The 21,144-nt window shown below is 41.1% G+C and overlaps 3 protein-coding genes across 3 annotated transcripts in view; 1 reads left to right on the forward strand and 2 right to left on the reverse strand.

The window, feature by feature from the left end:
- The window catches only part of ric8a (RIC8 guanine nucleotide exchange factor A), a 12,335-nt gene extending 10,296 nt beyond the window's left edge, over nucleotides 1-2,039 (reverse strand). The window contains exon 1 of the mRNA XM_058396927.1: nucleotides 1,797-2,039. Coding sequence (XP_058252910.1) covers nucleotides 1,797-1,886 — 90 coding nt within the window. The 5' untranslated portion in view covers nucleotides 1,887-2,039. The remainder of the gene's footprint in view (nucleotides 1-1,796) is intronic.
- A 501-nt stretch (nucleotides 2,040-2,540) lies between these two features.
- On the forward strand, nucleotides 2,541-16,900 carry psmd13 (proteasome 26S subunit, non-ATPase 13). Its single transcript, XM_058397940.1, has 13 exons — nucleotides 2,541-2,749; nucleotides 4,061-4,139; nucleotides 4,249-4,283; nucleotides 4,654-4,709; nucleotides 4,847-4,890; nucleotides 4,986-5,072; nucleotides 5,292-5,463; nucleotides 14,576-14,655; nucleotides 14,837-14,962; nucleotides 15,171-15,233; nucleotides 15,509-15,589; nucleotides 15,738-15,854; nucleotides 16,710-16,900. Exons 1-13 carry the CDS (start codon nucleotides 2,649-2,651, stop codon nucleotides 16,803-16,805), a joined length of 1,137 nt encoding a protein of 378 aa, XP_058253923.1. The 5' UTR covers nucleotides 2,541-2,648; the 3' UTR covers nucleotides 16,806-16,900.
- A 663-nt stretch (nucleotides 16,901-17,563) lies between these two features.
- LOC131358288 (cytochrome c oxidase subunit 8B, mitochondrial) lies at nucleotides 17,564-19,994 on the reverse strand. The gene is made up of 2 exons (XM_058397941.1): nucleotides 19,717-19,994; nucleotides 17,564-17,761 (listed from the first exon to the last, which is right to left on the reverse strand). Exons 1-2 carry the CDS (start codon nucleotides 19,825-19,827, stop codon nucleotides 17,651-17,653), a joined length of 222 nt encoding a protein of 73 aa, XP_058253924.1. The 5' UTR covers nucleotides 19,828-19,994; the 3' UTR covers nucleotides 17,564-17,650.
- Between the last annotated feature and the right edge of the window lie 1,150 nt (nucleotides 19,995-21,144).

Consider the following 21,144-nt stretch of genomic DNA (forward strand, 5'->3'; position numbering starts at 1 on the left):
TTATAAACCTTTATACTGCACTGGATCTGATTTATTTATACATTAGACCTTTATACTGCACTGTATCTGATTTATTTATACATTATAAACCTTTATACTGCACTGGATCTGATTTATTTATACATTATAAACCTTTATACTGCACTGGATCTGATTTATTTATACATTAGACCTTTATACTGCACTGTATCTGATTTATTTATACATTATAAACCTTTATACTGCACTGGATCTGATTTATTTATACATTATAAACCTTTATACTGCACTGGATCTGATTTATTTATACATTATAAACCTTTATACTGCACTGGATCTGATTTATTTATACATTATAAACCTTTATACTGCACTGTATCTGATTTATTTATACATTATAAACCTTTATACTGCACTGGATCTGATTTATTTATACATTATAAACCTTTATACTGCACTGGATCTGATTTATTTATACATTATAAACCTTTATACTGCACTGTATCTGATTTATTTATACATTTGACCTTTATACTGCACTGGATCTGATTTATTTATACATTATAAACCTTTATACTGCACTGGATCTGATTTATTTATACATTATAAACCTTTATACTGCACTGGATCTGATTTATTTATACATTTGACCTTTATACTGCACTGTATCTGATTTATTTATACATTATAAACCTTTATACTGCACTGTATCTGATTTATTTATACATTATAAACCTTTATACTGCACTGTATCTGATTTATTTATACATTATAAACCTTTATACTGCACTGTATCTGATTTATTTATACATTATAAACCTTTATACTGCACTGGATCTGATTTATTTATACATTATAAACCTTTATACTGCACTGTATCTGATTTATTTATACATTATAAACCTTTATACTGCACTGTATCTGATTTATTTATACATTATAAACCTTTATACTGCACTGTATCTGATTTATTTATACATTATAAACCTTTATACTGCACTGGATCTGATTTATTTATACATTATAAACCTTTATACTGCACTGGATCTGATTTATTTATACATTATAAACCTTTATACTGCACTGTATCTGATTTATTTATACATTATAAACCTTTATACTGCACTGTATCTGATTTATTTATACATTATAAACCTTTATACTGCACTGTATCTGATTTATTTATACATTATAAACCTTTATACTGCACTGTATCTGATTTATTTATACATTATAAACCTTTATACTGCACTGGATCTGATTTATTTATACATTATAAACCTTTATACTGCACTGTATCTGATTTATTTATACATTATAAACCTTTATACTGCACTGTATCTGATTTATTTATACATTATAAACCTTTATACTGCACTGGATCTGATTTATTTATACATTATAAACCTTTATACTGCACTGTATCTGATTTATTTATACATTATAAACCTTTATACTGCACTGTATCTGATTTATTTATACATTATAAACCTTTATACTGCACTGGATCTGATTTATTTATACATTATAAACCTTTATACTGCACTGTATCTGATTTATTTATACATTATAAACCTTTATACTGCACTGGATCTGATTTATTTATACATTATAAACCTTTATACTGCACTGGATCTGAGTAAACATTTATTTAGAAAATAATTCGGTTATAACTGAGTTATTAAACCATGACATGTCAGGGTTTGTCGCCTATTTATTACAGGTTATTGAGAGTAATGGAGTGCTGCTGAAGAGAGAGAGAGAGAGAGAGAGAGAGAGATTTTAATCTAAACATCAGCATCATGTCTCTCTTCTACCTCTTTATTGTAGATCTGCAGCGCGCGCAGTGCCGCTTCCTGCTCTCGCGTCTCCAGCGCGTCTATCATGGCGGTTAAATCCATTTTCATCTCTGCTTATTTTATTTATTTATTTATTTTAAAGGATAAGAAACCAAAAATCACGCAGCTCAGACACAATCAGGAAATATCTCGATTAAGCCTCTGACTCACACACCATCCTCATCCTCTCTACATGATGCGATTAGCGCCCGAGCCAAAACACGCCGCATGGAATTCTGGGAAATGTAGTCCTGACCTTCGTCGCCCGCCGTTTTTTCCCCTAGCTTATTTACCGTAAACAACCCTTTTTTAAAAATATTATTTTAATAAAGCATGATTATTGTTTTAATTAACTCGAAATAATTTACCATGACAGTGTTATCTATTTGAAAAACATATCATTAAATTAACACAAACAAACGAACGAATGGTCTGGATAAAATACCCGGATGAACAGACGCGATCTGATTGGTCGAGATGATTCTAGCGTTTTCCAGATATGATGGCAACAAAATAAAGTTCGCGTTTAGATGTTATAAATTTATCTATTTATTAATTTCTTTTTTAGATATATAAATGACATGAAATCATTCCAAAAAAAGAAACGTACTATAATTAACACTGAAATAGTTATAAAAACGCAATAATTAGCGTTTACCTGAAAAAATATATATTAAAGGAGGATCCGCCAGAGGGCGGTAGTGAAGCTGTCTTTTCACAGTTACTTGAAGTTAACAAAAGAAGAAGAGTAAAATCGGCATTTAGCAGGTCCGCTAACGCGACTCACACAGCAGTCGATCAGTAAAATAGTACAATCTCACCACTTCCACAATGAAAGATGTTCTCGGGTTCCTCAAGCAACAGCAAGGCAAAAGTCCGACACCAGAAATTGCGGCGGAATGGCACACACTGGAGGATTTATACAACCGAAAGTAGGTCTTTTTAGTCGCTAGCTGATTCTCTCTAGCTCTAGTCGTTGTTTATTTTCCATACCCGTTTTCGGAACTGCTAACTCTGATTGGCTCGCACTCGCTGTCTTTTGAAATGTTTGCCAATCCTAGTGCAGGAGGCGAAGGCACCAGCCAATCCTAGACTGGGAGGGCGGGATTTGTATGAATACGGGTGGAGATGATCAATGGAAGCCGTGCTAGCTGAGTCATTTAGCTTTTAGCATCAAGACTAATTTTAAAGTTAAAGGTTTGTTCTTATTCACACGGAGTGTATGAAAGAATGAAGAACATTCGCCTGGAATCGTGTTTGTTTACAATAGTGTGATTTTTTTGTACAAAGAAAGAAAAGAAAGTAAAATAAAATCCGTTACAGTCTCGCTAGTCAGTAAGCTAGCTGCGATAAAATAATAAACTGGATGATTATATAGTGGTATTTAATCATCAGGCAGGAAACACAAGCAAACAAACCCAGATGAGTTATTAATTAACATTTCATTTATATCAGTTTTATATGTCATTCTAACTGTTCAAAGTTTCTCACTATTTTATGATCGACGTCATGTTTCAGAAATGAATTAAATAATTAAAATGTGATCTTAATTATTTGAACTAACTAAATAAGTAAGCAAATAAATAAATGCCCTTTAATTACTGTTTGTTTTAACATATAGCATTATGCACCGATCGGGCATAACATTATGACCACCTGCCTAATATTGTGTTGGTCCCCCTTTTGCTGCCAAAACAGCCCTGCTCTGTCGAGTCATGGACTGCACTAAATCCCTGAAGGTGTGCTGTGGTATCTGGCACCAAGATGTGAGCAGCAGATCCTTTAAGTCCTGTAAGTTGCGAGGTGGGGTCTCCATTGGGACTTAAAGGATACTTACAGGACTTAAAGGATACTTCTGATAGATACTGACCACTGCAGACTGGGAACACCTCACAAGAGCTGCAGTTTTGGAGATGCTCTGGTCCAGTCGTCTAGGCATCACAATGTGGCTCTTGTCAAATTTGCTCAAATCCTTATGCTTGCCCATGTTTCCTGCTTCTAACACATCAACTTCGAGGACAAAATGTTCACTTGCTGCCTAATATATCCCACCCACTAACAGGTGCCGTGATGAGAGGATTATCAGTCTTATTCACTTCACCTCTCAGTGCTCATAATCTGTGTATAACATTATAATGTCATGCTTTATCTTGTGTGTGCGTGTGTATTGTGTGTCAGTGTTTATAACCAGTAATACACACGGTTCTAACTGCTGTGTGATGTTTGTGAACTCTCTTCTCCAGGTTGTGGCATCAGTTGACTCTGAGGCTGAGCGACTTTGTGCAGAATCCGTGTATGTGTAAAGGCGACGCTCTGGTTCAGGTGAGAGATCACTTCATTTCCGTATCTCGTCCCCACAGAGAGCAGAGCTGTTAATAAAAACCTGAGCAGTGTTCCAGTGTGATGAGTTTCAGTTTCTGTTTCATTACAGCTTTACGAGAACTTCATCAGTGATTTTGAACACAGGTAAGTAGAAGTGTCTGTGAGAGTGTGTGTGTGTGTGTGTGCGCGCGCGCGTGTGTGTGTGTGTACAGAATTTCTGAAGACACTGAAAGATCTAAATGGATCAGTTACCATATTTTGAGTCAGCTTTAAGTTTAAGATTTAAGTACAATATGATCTAAAATATACCATGGGTTTAATTTTTAGTATGATGAGTATTATTATTATTATTATTTTTATTATTTTTATTTTTATTTTTATTATTATTATTATTATTATTATTATTATGATTATTATAAGTTTTCACTGTGGCTGTGGTTTATGGTTTATATAATAATAATAATGATGATGATGAGTGATGAGGTGTTTAATTTTTCTGCTTCTTCACCTGTAGAATCAATCCTTTGTCTTTAGTGGAAATCCTCCTTCATGTGGTCAGACAGATGCCAGGTATCTCTCTCTGTCTCACTCTCTCTTTCACTCTCTGTCTCACTCTCCATCTCTCCATCCCGTTGTGTATACATTGTGTAGTGTTCTGAATAAAGACAGTGTTACTTGTCTCTCTCTCTCCTTTCTCTCACTCACAGATCCAAACACTGCCATCACGTTCCTGGAGAAAACGAAGGAGAAGGTTGGTGATGTCATGATGTCACTTATGTTCAGGTTTAGCATTCTCACTCGTATTCATTTCTCTCCACTTTTACTGTTCTGTTTTTATCTGATCAGGTGAAGGCAAGTGAGGAGGCGGTGATTCTGTGTAAAACGGTGATCGGCAGCCTGAAGCTCGACATCAACGATCTGCCTGCAACTAAAGTCAGTTTGTCACACACACACACACAAACATTATCTTGACATTTTGTTCAATTTTCATTTTGTATAAATTTGCTAAAGACTGACAGATAACAGGAACAGCAGTGTATTGCTCTGTAAAGCGCTCTGAGAGTCAGAGGAAAACTTTCGGACACAACTGTTTGTCCTGCTGTTAAAGAGGAAACTGTCAGGATGAATACTTTTGTCTGTGTATTTGTGCAGAAACTGATTGAGGACGTGGAGGAGATGCTGAACGCCTTGCCGGGAGTGACCTCTGTACACGGCCGATTTTACGATCTGTCCAGTAAATATTATCGCATTATCGGGAACCACGCGCTCTACTATAAAGACGCTCTGCGCTACCTGGGCTGTGTGGATGCCAAAGACCTGCCAGGTGAAATCTCTCAGCACACAACACTTCACACTTTAAACCTCGTTATTTATGTTTCTGCTTCCAAAAACTTCTTTCTTCCACGTGATATAAATACAAAGTTCACATAAAATACTCCTCTAGAGTCAGTGCTTTAAAATAAACAGTACAGTGAGAGTGTAAATGCAGTACAGCAGTACTGTAGAGAGTGTGTACATCAGCATGAAAGCAGCAGTGTATGTGTCAGTGTGATGACTGTGTACTGGTGGTATGGCACAGTGACGGGACAGTGGGAGTACAGGGACAGTAACAGTATAGTGAGAGTACAGTGGCCAGACAGTGACAGTATATTGACAGTGACAGTGATGGTATAGTGATAGTGCAGTATAGTGACGGGACAGTGACAGCATAGTGTCTGTATAGTGACAGTGTCTGTATAGTGACAGTGTCTGTATAGTGACAGTGTCTGTATAGTGACAGTGTCTGTATAGTGTCTGTATAGTGACAGTGTCTGTATAGTGACAGTGTCTGTATAGTGACAGTGTCTGTATAGTGACAGTGTCTGCATAGTGACAGTGTCTGCATAGTGACAGTGTCAGCATAGTGACAGTGTCAGCATAGTGACAGTGTCAGCATAGTGACAGTGTCAGCATAGTGACAGTGTCTGTATAGTGACAGTGTCTGTATAGTGACAGTGTCTGTATAGTGTCTGTATAGTGACAGTGTCTGTATAGTGACAGTGTCTGTATAGTGACAGTGTCTGTATAGTGACAGTGTCAGCATAGTGACAGTGTCAGCATAGTGACAGTGTCAGCATAGTGACAGTGTCAGCATAGTGACAGTGTCAGCATAGTGACAGTGTCAGCATAGTGACAGTGTCAGCATAGTGACAGTGTCAGCATAGTGACAGTGTCAGCATAGTGACAGTGTCAGCATAGTGACTGTGTCAGCATAGTGACTGTGTCAGCATAGTGACTGTGTCAGCATAGTGACTGTGTCTGTACAGTGACTGTCTGTACAGTGACTGCACAGTGACAGTGACTGCACAGTGACAGTGTCTGCACAGTGACAGTGTCTGTATAGTGTCTGTATAGTGACAGTGTCAGCATAGTGACTGTACAGTGACAGTGTCTGTATAGTGACAGTGTCAGCATAGTGACTGTATAGTGACATTGTCAGCATAGTGACTGTATAGTGACAGTGTCTGTATAGTGACAGGACAGTGACAGCATAGTGACGGTACAGTGACAGCATAGTGACAGTGACAGCATAGTGACTGTACAGTGACAGTGTCTGTATAGTGACAGGACAGTGACAGCATAGTGACGGTACAGTGACAGTGACTGTATAGTGACAGTGTCAGCATAGTGACTGTATAGTGACAGTGTCAGCATAGTGACTGTATAGTGACAGTGTCAGCATAGTGACTGTATAGTGACAGTGTCAGCATAGTGACTGTATAGTGACAGTGTCAGCATAGTGACTGTATAGTGACAGCATAGTGACAGTGACAGCATAATGACGGTACAGTGACAGCATAGTGACTGTACAGTGACAGCATAGTGACAGTGACGGCATAGTGACAGTGACGGCATAGTGACGGTACAGTGACAGCATAGTGACAGTGACAGCATAGTGACAGTGACAGCATAGTGACGGTACAGTGACAGTGTCTGTATAGTGACAGCATAGTGACGGTATAGTGACAGTGACAGCATAGTGTCAGCATAGTGACGGTACAGTGACAGCATAGTGACGGTAAAGTGACAGCATAGTGACAGTGTCAGTATAGTGACGGGACAGTGTCAGTATAGTGACAGTGAGAGCATAGTGACGGTACAGTGTCAGTATAGTGACGGTACAGTGACAGCATAGTGACAGTGTCAGTATAGTGTCAGCATAGTGACAGTACAGTGACAGCATAGTGACAGTGTCGGTATAGTGACAGTGACAGTGTCAGCATAGTGACGGTACAGTGACAGCATAGTGACAGTGTCGGTATAGTGACGGTACAGTGACAGCATAGTGACAGTGTCAGTATAGTGACAGCATAGTGACAGTGTCGGTATAGTGACAGTGAGAGCATAGTGACAGTGTCAGTATAGTGTCAGCATAGTGACAGTGTCGGTATAGTGACAGTGAGAGCATAGTGACGGTACAGTGTCAGTATAGTGACGGTACAGTGACAGCATAGTGACAGTGTCTGTATAGTGACAGTGTCTGTATAGTGTCAGCATAGTGACGGTACAGTGACAGCATAGTGACAGTGACGGTAAAGTGACAGCATAGTGACAGTGTCAGTATAGTGACGGTACAGTGACAGCATAGTGACAGTGTCGGTATAGTGACAGTGACAGCATAGTGTCAGCATAGTGACGGTACAGTGACAGCATAGTGACAGTGTCTGTATAGTGACAGTGACAGCATAGTGACAGTGTCAGCATAGTGACGGTACAGTGACAGCATAGTGACAGTGACGGTACAGTGACAGCATAGTGACAGTGTCTGTATAGTGACAGTGAGAGCATAGTGACAGTGTCAGTATAGTGACGGTACAGTGACAGCATAATGACAGTGTCTGTATAGTGACAGTGTCAGCATAGTGTCTGTATAGTGACAGTGTCTGTATAGTGTCTGTATAGTGACAGGGTCTGTATAGTGACAGTGACAGTATAGTGACAGTGACAGTATAGTGTCTGTATAGTGACAGTGTCTGTATAGTGACAGTGTCTGTATAGTGACAGTGACAGTATAGTGACTGTACAGTGACAGTGTCAGCATAGTGTCTGTATAGTGACAGTGTCTGTATAGTGACAGTGTCTGTATAGTGACAGTGTCAGCATAGTGACTGTACAGTGACAGTGTCTGTATAGTGACTGTATAGTGACATTGTCAGCATAGTGACTGTATAGTGACAGTGTCTGTATAGTGACAGGACAGTGACAGCATAGTGACGGTACAGTGACAGCATAGTGACAGTGACAGCATAGTGACTGGACAGTGACAGTGACTGTATAGTGACAGTGTCAGCATAGTGACTGTATAGTGACAGTGTCAGCATAGTGACTGTATAGTGACAGTGTCAGCATAGTGACTGTATAGTGACAGGACAGTGACAGCATAGTGACGGTACAGTGACAGCATAGTGACAGTGACAGCATAGTGACAGTGACAGCATAGTGACTGTACAGTGACAGCATAGTGACAGTGACAGCATAGTGACGGTACAGTGACAGCATAGTGACAGTGACAGCATAGTGACTGTACAGTGACAGCATAGTGACTGTACAGTGACAGCATAGTGACGGTACAGTGACAGCATAGTGACAGTGACAGCATAGTGACGGTACAGTGACAGCATAGTGACAGTGACAGCATAGTGACGGTACAGTGACAGCATAGTGACGGTACAGTGACAGTGTCTGTATAGTGACAGCATAGTGACGGTATAGTGACAGTGACAGCATAGTGTCAGCATAGTGACGGTACAGTGACAGCATAGTGACAGTGTCAGTATAGTGACGGTACAGTGACAGCATAGTGACAGTGTCGGTATAGTGACAGTGACAGTATAGTGACGGTACAGTGACAGCATAGTGACAGTGAGAGCATAGTGACAGCATAGTGACAGTGTCAGTATAGTGTCAGCATAGTGACAGTGAGAGCATAGTGACAGCATAGTGACAGTGTCAGTATAGTGACGGTACAGTGACAGCATAGTGACAGTGTCTGTATAGTGACAGTGTCAGCATAGTGACGGTACAGTGACAGCATAGTGACAGTGACGGTAAAGTGACAGCATAGTGACAGTGTCGGTATAGTGACAGCATAGTGACAGTGTCAGTATAGTGACGGTACAGTGACAGCATAGTGACAGTGACGGTATAGTGACAGTGACAGCATAGTGTCAGCATAGTGACGGTACAGTGACAGCATAGTGACAGTGTCTGTATAGTGACAGTGAGAGCATAGTGACAGTGTCAGCATAGTGACGGTACAGTGACAGCATAGTGACAGTGACGGTAAAGTGACAGCATAGTGACAGTGTCAGTATAGTGACGGTACAGTGACAGCATAATGACAGTGTCTGTATAGTGACAGTGTCTGTATAGTGTCTGTATAGTGACAGTGTCTGTATAGTGTCTGTATAGTGACAGTGTCAGCATAGTGTCTGTATAGTGACAGTGTCTGTATAGTGTCTGTATAGTGACAGTGTCTGTATAGTGACAGTGTCTGTATAGTGACAGTGTCTGTATAGTGACAGTATAGTGACAGTGTCTGTATAGTGACAGTGTCTGTATAGTGACAGTGTCTGTATAGTGACAGTGTCTGTATAGTGACAGTATAGTGACAGTGTCTGTATAGTGACAGTGTCTGTATAGTGACAGTGTCTGTATAGTGACAGTGTCTGTATAGTGACAGTGTCTGTATAGTGACAGTATAGTGACAGTGTCTGTATAGTGACAGTGTCTGTATAGTGACAGTATAGTGACAGTGTCTGTATAGTGACAGTGTCTGTATAGTGACAGTGTCTGTATAGTGACAGTATAGTGACAGTGTCTGTATAGTGACAGTATAGTGACAGTGTCTGTATAGTGTCTGTATAGTGACAGTATAGTGTCTGTATAGTGACAGTATAGTGTCTGTATAGTGACAGTGTCTGTATAGTGACAGTGTCTGTATAGTGACAGTGTCTGTATAGTGACAGTGACAGTATAGTGACTGTACAGTGACAGTGTCAGCATAGTGTCTGTATAGTGACAGTGTCTGTATAGTGACAGTGTCTGTATAGTGACAGTGTCAGCATAGTGACTGTACAGTGACAGTGTCAGCATAGTGACTGTACAGTGACAGTGTCAGCATAGTGACTGTACAGTGACAGTGTCAGCATAGTGACTGTACAGTGACAGTGTCAGCATAGTGACTGTACAGTGACAGTGTCAGCATAGTGACTGTACAGTGACAGTGTCAGCATAGTGACTGTATAGTGACAGGACAGTGACAGCATAGTGACAGTACAGTGACAGCATAGTGACAGTGACAGCATAGTGACAGTGACAGCATAGTGACAGTGACAGCATAGTGACAGTGACAGCATAGTGACTGTACAGTGACAGCATAGTGACAGTGACAGCATAGTGACGGTACAGTGACAGCATAGTGACAGTGACAGCATAGTGACGGTACAGTGACAGCATAGTGACAGTGACAGCATAGTGACGGTACAGTGACAGCATAGTGACAGTGACAGCATAGTGACGGGACAGTGACAGCATAGTGACGGTACAGTGACAGCATAGTGACGGTACAGTGACAGTGTCTGTATAGTGACAGCATAGTGACGGTATAGTGACAGTGACAGCATAGTGTCAGCATAGTGACGGTACAGTGACAGCATAGTGACAGTGTCAGTATAGTGACGGTACAGTGACAGCATAGTGACAGTGTCGGTATAGTGACAGTGACAGTATAGTGACGGTACAGTGACAGCATAGTGACAGTGTCAGTATAGTGACAGCATAGTGACAGTGAGAGCATAGTGACAGCATAGTGACAGTGTCAGTATAGTGTCAGCATAGTGACAGTGAGAGCATAGTGACAGCATAGTGACAGTGTCAGTATAGTGACGGTACAGTGACAGCATAGTGACAGTGACGGTAAAGTGACAGCATAGTGACAGTGTCTGTATAGTGACAGTGACAGCATAGTGACAGTGTCAGTATAGTGACGGTACAGTGACAGCATAGTGACGGTGTCGGTATAGTGACAGTGACAGCATAGTGTCAGCATAGTGACGGTACAGTGACAGCATAGTGACAGTGTCTGTATAGTGACAGTGAGAGCATAGTGACAGTGTCAGCATAGTGACGGTACAGTGACAGCATAGTGACAGTGACGGTAAAGTGACAGCATAGTGACAGTGTCAGTATAGTGACGGTACAGTGACAGCATAATGACAGTGTCTGTATAGTGACAGTGTCTGTATAGTGTCTGTATAGTGACAGTGTCTGTATAGTGACAGTGACAGCATAGTGTCTGTATAGTGACAGTGTCTGTATAGTGACAGTGTCTGTATAGTGACAGTGTCTGTATAGTGACAGTGTCTGTATAGTGTCTGTATAGTGACAGCATAGTGTCTGTATAGTGACAGCATAGTGTCTGTATAGTGACAGTGTCTGTATAGTGACAGTGACAGTATAGTGACTGTACAGTGACAGTGTCAGCATAGTGTCTGTATAGTGACAGTGTCTGTATAGTGACAGTGACAGTATAGTGACTGTACAGTGACAGTGTCAGCATAGTGTCTGTATAGTGACAGTGTCTGTATAGTGACAGTGTCTGTATAGTGACAGTGTCTGTATAGTGACAGTGTCAGCATAGTGACTGTACAGTGACAGTGTCTGTATAGTGACTGTGTCAGCATAGTGACTGTACAGTGACAGTGTCTGTATAGTGACAGTGTCAGCATAGTGACTGTATAGTGACAGTGTCTGTATAGTGACAGTGACAGCATAGTGACTGTACAGTGACAGTGTCTGTATAGTGACTGTATAGTGACATTGTCAGCATAGTGACTGTATAGTGACAGTGTCTGTATAGTGACAGGACAGTGACAGCATAGTGACGGTACAGTGACAGCATAGTGACAGTGACAGCATAGTGACAGTGACAGCATAGTGACTGTACAGTGACAGTGTCTGTATAGTGACAGTGTCAGCATAGTGTCTGTATAGTGACAGTGAGAGCATAGTGACGGTATAGTGACAGTGTCAGTATAGTGACGGTACAGTGACAGTGTCAGCATAGTGACTGTATAGTGACAGTGTCAGCATAGTGACTGTATAGTGACAGTGTCAGCATAGTGACTGTATAGTGACAGGACAGTGACAGCATAGTGACGGGACAGTGACAGCATAGTGACAGTGACAGCATAGTGACAGTGACAGCATAGTGACGGTACAGTGACAGCATAGTGACAGTGACAGCATAGTGACGGTACAGTGACAGCATAGTGACAGTGACAGCATAGTGACGGTACAGTGACAGCATAGTGACAGTGACAGCATAGTGACGGTACAGTGACAGCATAGTGACGGTACAGTGACAGTGTCTGTATAGTGACAGCATAGTGACGGTATAGTGACAGTGACAGCATAGTGTCAGCATAGTGACGGTACAGTGACAGCATAGTGACAGTGTCAGTATAGTGACGGGACAGTGTCAGTATAGTGACAGTGTCAGTATAGTGACGGGACAGTGTCAGTATAGTGACAGTGAGAGCATAGTGACGGTACAGTGACAGCATAGTGACAGTGTCAGCATAGTGACAGTACAGTGACAGCATAGTGACAGTGTCAGCATAGTGACGGTACAGTGACAGCATAGTGACAGTGTCAGCATAGTGACAGTGTCAGCATAGTGACGGTACAGTGACAGCATAGTGACAGTGTCGGTATAGTGACGGTACAGTGACAGCATAGTGACAGTGTCGGTATAGTGACAGTGACAGCATAGTGACGGTACAGTGACAGCATAGTGACAGTGACAGCATAGTGACGGTACAGTGACAGCATAGTGACAGTGACAGCATAGTGACGGTACAGTGACAGCATAGTGACAGTGACGGTACAGTGACAGCATAGTGACAGTGACGGCATAGTGACGGTACAGTGACAGCATAGTGACGGTACAGTGACAGTGTCTGTATAGTGACAGCATAGTGACGGTATAGTGACAGTGACAGCATAGTGTCAGCATAGTGACGGTACAGTGACAGCATAGTGACAGTGTCGGTATAGTGACAGTGACAGCATAGTGACGGTAAAGTGACAGCATAGTGACAGTGTCAGTATAGTGACGGGACAGTGTCAGTATAGTGACAGTGAGAGCATAGTGACGGTACAGTGTCAGTATAGTGACGGTACAGTGACAGCATAGTGACAGTGTCAGCATAGTGACAGTACAGTGACAGCATAGTGACAGTGTCAGCATAGTGACAGCATAGTGACGGTACAGTGACAGCATAGTGACAGTGTCGGTATAGTGACAGTGAGAGCATAGTGACGGTACAGTGACAGTGACAGCATAGTGACGGTACAGTGACAGCATAGTGACGGTACAGTGACAGCATAGTGACAGTGTCGGTATAGTGACAGTGACAGCATAGTGACAGTGTCGGTATAGTGACAGTGACAGCATAGTGACAGTGACAGCATAGTGACGGTACAGTGACAGCATAGTGACAGTGTCAGTATAGTGTCAGCATAGTGACGGTACAGTGACAGCATAGTGAGTGTCTGTATAGTGACAGTGTCAGTATAGTGTCAGCATAGTGACGGTACAGTGACAGCATAGTGACAGTGACGGTAAAGTGACAGCATAGTGACAGTGTCAGTATAGTGACGGTACAGTGACAGCATAGTGACAGTGTCGGTATAGTGACAGTGAGAGCATAGTGACGGTACAGTGACAGCATAGTGACAGTGACGGTAAAGTGACAGCATAGTGACAGTGTCAGTATAGTGACGGTACAGTGACAGCATAGTGACAGTGTCGGTATAGTGACAGCATAGTGACAGTGTCAGTATAGTGACAGTGACAGCATAGTGACAGTGTCAGCATAGTGACGGTACAGTGACAGCATAGTGTCAGTATAGTGACAGTGAGAGCATAGTGATGGTACAGTGAGAGCATAGTGTCGGTATAGTGACAGTGAGAGCATAGTGACGGTATAGTGACAGTGACGGTACAGTGACGGTATAGTGACAGCATAGTGTCGGTATAGTGACAGTACAGTGAGAGCATAGTGACGGAACAGTGACAGTAAAGTGTCAGCATAGTGTCAGTATAGTGACAGTGTCGGTATAGTGACGGTATAGTGACAGTGTCGGCACAGTGTTGGCACAGTGACAGTTCAGTGTCAGTATAGTGACAGTGACAGCAAAGTGATGGTACAGTGACACTATAGTGACTATATAGTGACTGTGACTGTATAGTGACAGCATTGTGACAATATAGTGACTGTACAGAATATCAGATATCTGAAGGTGCTAAAGACTCAAACTTGTGAATAAACTCTTCTAAATAAAACATGTGATCATTGTGTGTTTAATTTGTTTCGATTTTCTGTGCATAGGGGCGGAGCAGCAGGAGCGAGCCTTCACACTGGGATTGGCTGGCCTGCTCGGAGAGGGCGTGTACAATTTTGGAGAGTTGGTAGGTGATTGGTCAGAAATCAGACTTTCAGTGTTTCTGTATTCTTCTTGACTTTCTCTAGTCTAACTGCATTGAAATGCAGCATAGATGTTTGTTTCACACACCTGGAATTGTGTAGGTTAATAGCTGTTTAGAACAGAGTGTTTGAGGATATGAAGGTCTTTCTGACTCGGATTTGTAGCTGATGCATCCCGTACTGGAGTCTCTGAAGAACACGGATAAGCAGTGGCTGATTGAAACGCTCTTCGCCTTCAACTCAGGAAACGTGGAAAAATTTCAAGCTTTAAAATCAGCCTGGGGTCAGCAGGTGAGATGTGTGTGTGTGTGCGCGCGAGTGTGTTTGTATGCATGCACATGCACAGCTGATTCCTGAGTCTGTTGTAATTCATTGATAGAGACTTCAGAGCACTTTTCTATGGCGCTCTGGATAAGGCCATCTGCCACATGCCAGAAATGTAAATGTTTTAATCAGACTGTGTGTGTGTGTGTGTGTGTGTGTGTGTTTTGTCCCTTAGCCTGATCTCGCTGCACAGGAGGCCAAACTGATGCAGAAGATCCAGCTGCTGTGTGTGATGGAGGTGAGACACTGGGCTGTTTGTATAAAGTTGTTTTATTTTTCACACCTTTTATGGAGATTTGTGGGCTTGGCTAAATGTACATTTATGAATGTACGAAGGTAATTTGGAGGTAAGTGGTATTTATCAGCAGGAACATGTGAGTAGGTGAAACATCAGCAACTTTTGTAAACCTGATAGAAAGTTTCAGTAGACTCTAGAGACTTTTATATTTATTTTTTTATAAATGGTCATATGACTAGATCAGATGTCCTGACTTTTCTCTCTCTGTTCTTTAGATGACATTCACCAGACCAGCAAATCACAGACAACTGACCTTCCAGGAAATCTCTCAGAGCACCAGAGTCCCAGTAAACGAGGTGTGTGTGTGTGTGTGTGTGTGTGTGTGTGTTTTCTGAGAGCAGATACCATCATATCAAAATATCTTTGCTGCTCTTTTGAAAAATGTTTTTTATGGAAGATTGTTTCCTCCGTGTAAAGACTAAAGCGTGTGTGTGTGTGCGTCAGGTGGAGCTCTTGGTGATGAAGGCTCTGTCAGTCGGACTCCTGCGAGGAAGCATCGACGAAGTGGATCAGAAAGTTCAGATGACCTGGGTACAGCCACGTGTCCTCGATCTGCCCCAGGTAACACACACACACAGCTGCATGTATGTATCTGATATATTTGAAACAGAAGCATTTTGAGAACCAGAGGTCACCTGATGGTGTGAATTTAGTTTTTCTCAGTCTGCACTTCACTCTCAGCTCAGAGCCTCCTGTTCTTCATATCATAAAATTCCTTTCTGATCCTCTGATGAACTCCAAAAAGAAATTCTTCCACCTCTCTGTGCACTACTGTAACTGTACTGAAGAGACTGTTTTTGTAGAGTTTCTCTAAAATATATGAAACCATCACGAGTTATAACAATGAGAAAATCACTGTTCAGTGCGTCACTGCTCTCCACCTCGCTCTCAAGGGAACCTCTGCTTTCAGAGAACGTGTGTGAAATATTTACTATAATTGTGCTTTATAAATAAAATAAACACAACACTTGACCAATATGCTGTACAAACATAAAAATAATGATTTATAAATATAAAACCAGTCTGATGTTAAAAAACCTCACAGCCAGGGATAAAAACGCGTGTTAACAGAGTTTAAACTCGGATAAAAACGAAGCTGCTTTGACATAACTAGCATTTTGTCCGTTCATTGTATTATTATCATAATAATAATATCGTAATATTCATTGTATCGCCGTTATTGTATTAGTTGTTTATTATTTGTTAAAGCGTGTGGAGTGTCTTATATAAGGATCCAGCTGATGCATTTATTCATTGTATAACAACGATGATGGAATCCAATACACGTCGTCACTCGAGCTGATAAAAGTCAGGAAAGTGTAGAAGGTGCACACGGTGTGAACACTGGATCAGGGGAAAGGATGAGAGAGAGTAAAGTCATGTACAGTGCTCCATCACGGATTGTTTGTGTTGCAGATTAAGGGCATGAAGGAGCGTCTGGACTTCTGGTGTGGAGATGTGAAGAGCATGGCTGTGCTGGTGGAACATCAGGCGCAGGACATTCTCACATAAACACACACACACACTTTATTAACTGTAATGCATGTTAACATGACCTTCTGTGTTTGATTAAAGACATTTCCACATAGCTGTGGTGTTTCTGTTCATGTTCATGTCCCGTGTTGTCTGTCTGTGATGGTTGACGGGGATGTCGTACTTTAGTGGTAGACTACTGATAGGAAGGTTGTGAATTTGAATCCACCAAACTGCCACTTCTGGGCCCCTGAGCAAGGCCCTTAACCTTCAACTGCTCAGTTGTATATAAAAAAAAAGAGATAAAATGTAAGTTGCTCTGGATAAGGGTGTCTGCCAAATGAGGTAAATGCCAAAACTGAATCAGGAAACTTCTTTTTGTGTGTGTGTGAAGTTGAACATCAGCCAGCTTGTGTGTGTGTGTGTAGGAACCACGCCTGCTATGTGAGCTGGCTTATCAGGAACTAAAAACCTTTTGTTTTTCAACCAAAGTCTTCTACACCATGACCATTTATCACCAGAGTATGAAACAGTACCGTAGCTTGTCAGTGAAGTATTCTTACTAGAGCTAGTTGTTTTGTACCTTTAGTGTGTATTTGATACCTTGGCAGGTGCAGAGCCTGTACCTTTTTAAAGCTTTACTTCTAGTGACTAATTAAAGGTGCAGCAGTGGCCCTTAGCTTCTGATCGCATTCCTTAAATCTTTTTTATCAGGACACTTGATGAACAAGTCCTCTGGTTTTATTAATAAACCAAAGACTTACACAAAATTTAAAAAGAACAGATTTTTAACACACTTTGCTAGTTTTTTTTAGGTTGGTTTATTAATGAAAGTTGAGAAGGTTTATTGAGGAGGAATGCAGACGAGCCGAGTGGCGACGTGCTCAGGAGCCACTAACCCATGGCCGCTTCTTATAGTCCTCCAGATTGGCGAGGATCCACCCTGAGGGCACCAGGATGGTCACAAACATGGTCACCATGGCGATCACGTGCTCCTGAGGACGGCACGAGTCACAATTAGTCAAATACACTGTAATGCTGCTGCATTAAAACAAGTTCATATTCGAGATTTTCATCAGTCTTAAGAAAACTGCTGGAGGTGACTGCATCATCATCATGATCAAATCATAATGAGCAGATCAGCTAAAGAAAAATATAGACCTAAATCTCTAATATGTAATAAAAATGAAATATTCTTAGACTTACTACTGCAACATATTTTTCTACTAACATTTAAGAACGTTATTTGAAAATGCAGTAAATTTCCGCTGATTTCTTCTGAAACTTTAACATTATCTCATAAATAATATTTCATTTACATTGAACACAACACAAATAAACATGATTAAATTAATCGTTCTTTAAGGAGAGCTGATTGCCACCAGATTCCAGTGGATCACTGATTCATGATGAACGCCAATGCTGTCAAATGCCTGCTGAAATCTGATTGGCTGAAGGCATCATTAAAAAGCCACTTTCACATTAGCTCCACCCCAACAGTTATCTGACTGTAGCCCCGCCCCCTGTGTGTGACCACGGCCCAGAATTTGCATCTCCTCCTATATGCAGCATGTCTTTCAAGTGCCTTCCATGAGTTACTACTGCGTGAGTAAATTGGGCTCCGTCTCATCAGTAGTGATTGACTGGCGGCCGTATTGTTTACAAATGTCGTGTTTTGATTCATTATTGAAGAGGTATTTGTGAAACAAAAAGTTCTCAAAAACAGGTTTCACGTAGCATGCAAATTAGCAGGAAAGTTATGTGGGCGGAGCTAAATGGCTCTTGAGGTGTTTTTGTTTGGTAAAACACAAGGGATACGAGGAAGAATTTAGTTTGTAGGTTTTTTCCACACACAATTTCATTTATCTAAATAAATGAATTAGTTTATATTCCCTCATATCTTTTTTTTATCTCTCCCTCACACACTGATCCACTATCCTTAATTTCTCCTACATCAGCATCACCATAGCAACCAAATCATCAACGTCAACATCTGTCAGTGAATAGCATCTACTGAAGAAAAAACATACCTGTGAAAAGTAATCTTTCTCATTTGAAAGATTTACTGCTTTATTAACTAGTGCTAAATATTTGTTTTATCATAAACTTCTTTCCAACCAACAAAATTTTTATATCATAATCAGTAATATAATAGTACTGATGTTGAGTAATGTGTTTTGATCTTGTTCTAAATACAGAAAGAAAGAAAGAAAGAAAGAGTCTGTGTTGTATGATATCATTTATAAGGACAGCTGTTGGAATTCTTCAGCTGCTGCACCACGACACTGTGATTCAGTGATTCAGAGTATGAATGTGGGTCGGAGTGAAGGATAAAAATAAGCCTAATATTTGTTCAAGGAATAATTCAAGTCCATAGATAGTATTCAGCGTTTAAAGTAAAATATTTCCACGCACGTAAAGGTATAACGACATAAAGAGATTTGACGAAGCCGAATGTTTCCAGACTTCAGACATGCTTTAAGGTTTATGATGTTTTATAGTTTATATCAGAGTATTGTTTTTATCATAAATTCTTTATGGTGTGATATTTCCCAGACTCACAGCTTCTATTGTTCAGTGGAGTCTCTCTGACTTTATTTGTCCACAAGGTCAAACATTTGGCCTGTTGTCAAACACTGAGACGCTCTAGCAGGGTAATGAGTACAGGCACAGAGAAAACAAGGACACCAGATTAATATATTACTGTAGTTTAGTCTGAACCTGAGATATTGATACATCTATCTGTATATGTGTCATGTCTAATTTGAGAAGTGTGACATCTGATCACAGCAGTGGTACGTGAGAGCTGTCACACTCCCAATGGTGGTGCTCTTAATCTCATTACCTTCTCACATTAACGCTAAACAATGACACATGGTGATAAGTGCCACATTATATTTTGATAGCTATGTTTATGTGGTTTTAGTGTGTGTTGAGTCGCAGTACTCACCCCTGTGCTCATGACATGTTTAGCCGGTTTGGCTGAAATGTTGGCTCTCGGTGTTAAGTGCTGTCTCAGAGCTGCTCTGAATAAACCCGAGGAGCGACTCAAAGCCTGCATGATTCCTTCTGCAGATCTGAGTGGTGGTGAAAGTGTAGCTGTTGCTGCTGCTGCGGTGTTCAGCTCAACACTGTTGGACTCTGATCCTGTGACTCTGCTGTCCACCTGCCAAGTGCTATTTATTATTCGAGCGTACAGGTTCCGCCCTGAACGCTAGGGCTTCACGTCCTGCACTGATAAACACACAGCAGAACTGGACTAAAGCCCACAGTCCTTAATCTGCTAGTGTAGTGCTTATGTGTGGCAGGATGGACTCGACTCCGTCACACACTCAGTGTTGTCGAGACTCGACAGCTGAATCCAACACTGTGTTAAAGGAGAAGTTTATAAAGTTCAGAGAGGAATTAAACTGCAATAGAAACAAGCACAAGATGTCACCTTTTACTACTATTCAAATTTACTTCAAACCCTGAGTTCCCTTTTATGGAAAGGGGGTGGGGCCACTTATGAACGTTGTGGTCCGGGTGTGGGTGGAGCCAATTTTGTGCCAGAAAAATGTAAACAAAAGCCTGAAATTAAAAAAAATTTTACAATAATGCGAATCCATAAACATTTTTACTGTGTGAACACTGTAGCTGATTTATTCAGAACAGTATTCAGTGTTACAACACTTACTCTTAATAGGTGTTAATTCGGTACTAGCTAATAAGCTAATTAATTGCTGTAAGATAAAAAAAGTCAGTACTATAAAGTAATTCAACATTGTAGGGGTTTATTCAGTACTAGCTAGTGATCCAACACTGCAACAGAGAAAAATCTGCACTGTAAATTAATTCAACATTGTGATGTTCGTTAGGAACACTGTAGGTGTTAAGTCAGTACTCCAAATGAATTAAAAATTCAGCACTATAAGATAATTCAGCACGTTCAGTATGTGTGATGATTAAGACCCCAAGCGAGCAGACACTCAGCTGAGGTCCTCTCTACCAGTAAGGGTGGTGATGTGGTCCCACACGTTCTGAGATGAAGGCGCTCTGGACTGGGTTCTAATCGAACACTGTGATGAATCTGAAACAGTCAGTGTTAATAATAATCACTGTACTCTGGTTTATCATACCGTTACACCCCAGGTCTGGAGTCTGGGTATAAATCCAAATCACGCTGCACACGCACACACACACAAGGCTGCTCCTCCGTGTGAAACTGCTTATCTGCTGATCTTCTGAACACACACTCTAAATGAGACGTCCAGTGACGCCGTCACACACTCGACACACAGCAGGTGTCTCGCTTGCAGTGTGAAATCCGACTCAGCTGGTCTCACACACGCCTCGGCCCTGGTGCTCTGAAATAAAGGCAGTGAGGGTTTATCTTTGT

This window comes from Hemibagrus wyckioides, linkage group LG08, assembly GCF_019097595.1.
Source record: "Hemibagrus wyckioides isolate EC202008001 linkage group LG08, SWU_Hwy_1.0, whole genome shotgun sequence".
Classification (NCBI taxonomy): Eukaryota; Metazoa; Chordata; class Actinopteri; order Siluriformes; family Bagridae; genus Hemibagrus; species Hemibagrus wyckioides.

Excerpts from the sequence above, each read along its gene's own strand:
- psmd13 (XM_058397940.1), top strand. The coding sequence starts at position 2,649 with ATGAAAGATGTTCTCGGGTTCCTCAAGCAACAGCAAGGCAAAAGTCCG. Across the intron at positions 14,656-14,836 it reads TGTACAATTTTGGAGAGTTG|CTGATGCATCCCGTACTGGA; the intron begins GTAGGTGATTGG and ends TCGGATTTGTAG. Across the intron at positions 15,590-15,737 it reads CCAGAGTCCCAGTAAACGAG|GTGGAGCTCTTGGTGATGAA; the intron begins GTGTGTGTGTGT and ends TGTGTGCGTCAG.
- LOC131358288 (XM_058397941.1), bottom strand. The coding sequence starts at position 19,827 with ATGCAGGCTTTGAGTCGCTCCTCGGGTTTATTCAGAGCAGCTCTGAGA. Across the intron at positions 17,762-19,716 it reads AACATGTCATGAGCACAGGG|GAGCACGTGATCGCCATGGT; the intron begins GTGAGTACTGCG and ends TGCCGTCCTCAG.